Source organism: Elaeis guineensis, chromosome 11, assembly GCF_000442705.2.
Source record: "Elaeis guineensis isolate ETL-2024a chromosome 11, EG11, whole genome shotgun sequence".
Taxonomy (NCBI): Eukaryota; Viridiplantae; Streptophyta; class Magnoliopsida; order Arecales; family Arecaceae; genus Elaeis; species Elaeis guineensis.
Window position 1 is genome coordinate 13,613,780 of NC_026003.2, and position 6,216 is coordinate 13,619,995.

At 37.5% G+C, this 6,216-nt stretch overlaps 1 protein-coding gene across 1 annotated transcript; it reads right to left on the reverse strand.

Moving 5' to 3' along the window:
* On the reverse strand, window positions 1-2,110 carry LOC105032474 (uncharacterized). The gene is made up of 2 exons (XM_010906930.3): window positions 641-2,110; window positions 1-513 (listed from the first exon to the last, which is right to left on the reverse strand). Exons 1-2 carry the CDS (start codon window positions 2,071-2,073, stop codon window positions 192-194), a joined length of 1,755 nt encoding a protein of 584 aa, XP_010905232.3. The 5' UTR covers window positions 2,074-2,110; the 3' UTR covers window positions 1-191.
* Between the last annotated feature and the right edge of the window lie 4,106 nt (window positions 2,111-6,216).

Consider the following 6,216-nt stretch of genomic DNA (forward strand, 5'->3'; position numbering starts at 1 on the left):
TAAGATCCAACCATTTAAGTAGATTCAAATTATTTGTCAAATATTTCAACAGATTCAAAATTATTTTTCAAATAAAGTTACCAAGATGGATACAGAAGGATCGAAGCTTTTTATGGCTTCCTACAAAGTACAAAATTTGTCCTCTGTTGATGCAGAAAAGATAGATAACACCAATTTTCTTCCAAAAGCAATCACTCTCTCAAGTTATCTGCTTGAGGAACTTGAGTTTGTCCTGCATCAAAATGCTCCTTATTTGTCTCCACAAAATGGAAATCAGGGTAATTACGGTAGTTCAAGGAGTGAAGCCACAATGCCACAGCTCCTTCTTTGTGCTCCATAGATGCTATGTGAGTGTATATGTACTTCATCTTAAACTCCTCAGCCTCTTCTGCATAAGCTTTCATGGACAACTCCTCATGCGAATCCTTCCACTTCTGGTTATAAGAAGTGAAAAGGCATTCATCCAGGTACAATCCAACCTCAGGTGCAGTTGGCACGTTAATGTTTACTTCCCTGAAACCCAAAAAAAAAAAAAAAAAAAAAAAAAAAGAGAGAAAAGAAAAGAAAAGACCACACCTGTAGTCACCCAAAATTCAGAATACAAAGCAAAATAAGCAATGCAGTTGAGAAAAGTTCATACTTTCTTAATGCTGTATCCATCAATGACTCCGGTGCACAGTTCCTCATCACTGCAACAGCAAGGCCAATCATCTTGCGTATCTGATGAAGCATGAAACTCTGACCAACGACCTCACACCTGACAAAATCAATCCCCTCAATACTAACGACACGATCAGCACTGAAGGAAATAATATACCTCCGAGCAGAGGGGTCTTCGGCCTTAGTTCTTGTCGTGAAGTTATGGAAGTTGTGAGTTCCCACATAATGCTTTAGTATTCTGTTAAACCTCTCCCTCTCCTCATCCCCATAAGAGAACCCACTTTTTCTCACAGCCATTTGCTTGCCATTAGTATTATCACCAACTCCAGTTTCTACACCCTTTTCCTCCATTGAAACCAGTGTCTCCACTATGGTTTTATCTTCAACTACAAAATCCACATTCCCTAATTTGCTACATTCTTCGACTTTAGAAGCCCCAGAATCGACTATAGAATCTAGAATTGAATTAGCAGCAGAACCATCATCTACCCCAGATTCAATTTCACCATTTTTCGCTTCATCAGTCTCATCTTTAACGTTCAAATCAGAAGCGCCACCATGCTCTCCACCCGCTGAACTGCCGCCAAGCTCGGATTTTTGTACCTTATTTGATTCAAACTCGCCATTGCCAGCTTTGTTAGCTTTGTTGCTATCTTCGCCAATACAACCAGTCGAAACCCTAGTTTCCGAATTCAAATTGGAGGCACTGTCGTCCTCCCCACCTACTCCACCACTGTCAAGATCATTCCTTTCTTCACCACCTGATGTCCTCGGCTCTCGACCCATGAGACCGGGGACCTTCCGGCCGCGTTCGGAGCACTCGAGGCACCGGGCGAGCTCGTTCCCTGACCCCATGCTCGCGATGACGGCCTCCCGATCGGGGTGGGCGCAGGGGTCGAGGGCGAAGACAGGGAGGAGGTAGACGTACCGGCGGCGATCGCAGAACTTCTTGGCGTTAAAGGAGTTGGTGACGCGCTTGAATCCAAAGATCCGGATCTGGTCGGGAAGGTGGGAGTTGAGGCGGGCAACGAGACCCGGAGGGTCGACGTAAAAGCGCCCGGAGACGACCTGGGCAGCGGCGGAGACGCCCTTGTCGGTGCGGGCGGCGCGGGCCCAGTCGTAGCGGCGGGGAAGGCCGCGGTCAGCTTCGGGGATGGCGCCGGCGAGAAAGAGGACCTCCTCGAGGTCGCCCTCGATGGTGCGGGCGCCAGGGTTCTTCTGCATGCCCTGGTATCCGGCGCCGCAGTAGCCGAGGAAAATGGCGACCTTTCGGCGTTTGTAACGCCGCCGGGGCGCGGCGGCGGGGTCGGCGGCGGCAGTGACGGGGCCGTCGTCGGCGTCGGAGGCGGTGGCGGAGGAGGAGGACATCTTGAGCTTTTTGGGGTAGGGAGGGGTGGAAGGAGGGGAGGCCATCAGAGAAGGTAAAGGGTTTTGGTAATTTTAGGGGATTGTTTATTAAACCCTAGAATTCGCGAAGGGTGGGGCGCACACCAAGCCGCTCGTAAAACATAAAATTTAGTAGGATAAATTACAAAAATTCTATCCAAATTACACACACATCCAATAACTTTCAAAATCTACTATTTTAACCAACCTTATAATCTAACCCATACCATTAATATTAATTTGAACCTCATTATCATATCATTATAATTTTTTAAAATAACCAAAATGACCTCAAACAAAAAATTAAAAAAAGCAAATGGAAACCTTCCTTCGTAGGCTTTCAGGTAAGAGTGAAAATAGACCAGGCCAGACTAGACTTTGACTTAAACAGACCAGGCCTGTATTGTAAAATACTAGCCTGAGTTTGACCTATTGGACTGGTTCAGGCTTAAAATGAGACTTGGCCTGGTCTGTTTTGCAAAATAAAAAAACCTGACCTAGCCTGAAAGTCTATTTAAAAGTAAGGATGGAAATAGACCAGGTCAGGCCAAGTTTTGACTTAATTGAATATTGATGGATAAAATCAATAATTAATTAATTTTATATATTAATAAAATAATAATTTTTATTAAATTATATATATATAATTTATACAGACCAGCTTACAGACTTTCAGGTCAGGTTTTAAAATTTTAGGCCTGATCTATTTATTTAAACAGACTTTTTTAAAAATTTATATCTGATTTATTTAGATAAATAGATCAAATCAGATCAGACCGACAGCAGGTCAGATCGTAGCGCCTGACAGATCGTCTGACCTATTTCCATCCCTACTCCCAGGTCTCTCATGTCTTATCCGGCGTGTCTTCTTTATCTATTAGTATGGCCTCCGTGGGGGTGCTGGTGATAGTGTAGGAGGAGTCCGAAAACGGCCACGTGTGGAAAATAGCATCCGTCTCTCTCCCCACCCCGACCCTGACGAATCCCTAGCCGAGAATCCTCCTCCTTCGCTGCTTCTCTCCTCCTCCATCCCTACCATTGGTGGCTTTAAGCCGACATCCTCCTTCACCTCCAACTCGAAGATCCCTTCCCTACCTCCTCTCCCGACCTCCATCCCCCCTTCCTCGACCTCCACCTCCACTCCGTTGCCCTCACTGTCCTCCTCTTCGACTGATGGCTACTCACTATCGATGAATGCCCTGATACCATCATCTGCCTCAACTCTGCCTCCCCTGCCTGCTCTTATGGCCCCTTCGATACCCATGTTGCGGTCCTCTATCTCCTTTACACCCTCGACTTTCTAGCGTGATCCTCTCCATCGTCGATGCCCTCGAGATGCTCTCCATTGCCTTTGAGCTCCACTGCATCTAGGCTTGCGTGTGATTCCTCGAGGCCATGCCCAAGACCGAGGAGGAGGAGGCCATCTTCAGCTTGATCCCTTTCCTCCAAGATGAGGAATCCTGTGACCTCCTCGCTAGGGTCCAGCCTAAGATGGGCTTCTATGGGAAGATTCCCTCGGAAGAGAAGGTCCATGGCCTAATCCTCTCAGTGATCCACAACCACCCGAAGGTGGCCATCATGAAAATTACATAAAAAAACCTATCGTATCTCGAATAAGATGCCGCCGGCTCTTGGTCACTCGCAACGGCTTCGCCAATCGGAGGTGCTTCTATGATTTGATGGAAATAATCTCTCAATGTTGTGATTTTTTAATTATAAATCCTAATTTTAGAGAAAAAGAGAATGATTAGAGTGGTAAAAAAGAAACAAGAAATGGTGAAAAAAAGCATCAATCGGTAGGGGATAATTTGATCATTTCGTCATCTTGAAACTTTATAAGTAACATTGTTATTTTTCAAGAATGTAAGTATATATTTTATAAATTACTAAATGAAAATGTAATAAACATAAATTTTTTAAAAAAATTATAATTTAATCAATTTAATAACATCCTAATGAACGAAAGTTGTTTTAGAAACTCTCTTTTGACGGTGAAAAACTTATCCAAAAATTTCTATTTTTTAAATAAATATTTTTCAAATAATATTTATATAAAAATAATTTTTTATATTTTTTTATATAATAAAAAATAGTTCAAAAATTTGATATCCATGTTCTTTGTATTATTAATTTTTTGAATAAGTTGCTAAAATTTATCCATATTTTTTTATAATATTTTTTATTATATAAATATTATTATATATAATAATATAACATAATATATTTTATATATTATAATATATACTATTATATAATACATATTCATAAATATAGATAATCTATGTTATATATATAATATCATGTAATATATATTCTTAAATATAAATAATATATGTCATATATAATATAATATAATATAATAAATAATACTATATATAATAAAATAAAATATATATTATAATATAATATATAATATTAATATATATTAATATAATATATTAATATATTATATTATATTATAATAATATAAGATATTAATATTATATTACAATAATATAATAAGATATTATACTATAATATTATATTATTATAATAATATATTATAGTAAAATAAAAAAATATTATTATCTGATAATAATATAATATAATATTATATATAAGATAGTACTATATATTATTACATCATTATTATAGGGTTAAGGATATATTAGGAATGAAATAAAAATATTATTTTTTTGATTGATGGAAAAATAACTTACCTACCTCTTAGGTAGATAAGACTTTCCTCCATTTCATAAGTAAATGATGTCTATAGAAAAGTAATTTATCTACTTAGAGAAGTATAAGAATATGGATATAAGTTGCTCAATAAAAAAATTGACTAATTTTGTTATGATATTTATCTACCAAAAAATGGGCCTTTAATGTTCGTTCAATTTGTCTAAAATGGCAAATAAACAAAAAAAGAAATAATAAGGTTACAAAAAAAAAAAAGAAAAAGGAGCACATAGAATAATAATATTACAATCATTTTCCATTTGGTTCCTAGAATTAATTAATGCTAAATGATTCTTTTCTAGCTCTTTATTTGTTTAAATTAAGCTTTAAGTTTTATATTAGGATTCTTCAAGTTTTAAACAAGTAGTTAAAATAAAAATCATATAAATCAATGGACTGAATCTATTCATTCGGACATAAAATACTAATAAAATGTAATTATGCATGAGATTAAACTACTAGAAGATCTTGACGGAAGTTTTTCAATTTTTTTTTACAACTTCTGTTGTGGGGGGATGACATCTTTAGTCTCACATCGGTTGTGAGTCAAGAGAAAGTATGGTTTATATAAATTGAAACCTTCTCTCCCCATGAAGATATTTTTAAAGGGCAAAATTGTGAGGCTCCAGATGATCAAAGCCTATTGAAGCCCAAAGATAGTCATGAGCCAAAGTGAATAATACCTCACGTACGTGGGAGCAGAGTTAATCTAACAATCTGAGCCATCCAACCCCTTGATCGCAACATTGGCTCCGTCTATGGGATGCCTTTTGCCCACATATACTCCTTGACTTGACGGGCTAATATTGTGGAGGGATGGCATCTTTAGTCTCACATTGGTAATTGTGAGTCAAGAGAGAGTATGGCTTATATAAATTGAAACTTTCTCTCTATCGTGAGATACCTTTTAAAGGACAAAATCGTGAGACTCCAAATGATTAAAGCTCACTGAAGTCTAAGGCATACTAAAGCCCAAAGATGGTCATGAGCCAAAGTAGACAATATTTAATGTATGTAGTGTTAGAAAATTAGATAGGATTGCATGCATAGATTTCAAAACTTTTTTGAAGCAGCAACGACAATGATCTAGATTAAACCCTTTAATCTCATATGTAATAGATCTAATCTATATCTATCCGAGTCTTAGATTAAAGATATACATATAATCTGAAAATAAAATAAAAAAAATTGAGATCGAATCTCAATACCTTGTACGGGTTGAAATACACAGCAACTGATGATCCTAGATCTGAAGATTTTGAAGCCGCATACGTATCTGGCTTCTACAGATATCTATCAGGATCAATCTTGAATCTTTCTTCTTATTATAGATCTATTTTCTCTAAGATGAATCTTAATCTTTTAGATCTTTGATCAACTCTTGATCTTTGACTGCAATCTCTATGCTTAAACTATAGCCTTTCTCCCTATTCCTTGTTGTAGAAGAGATCA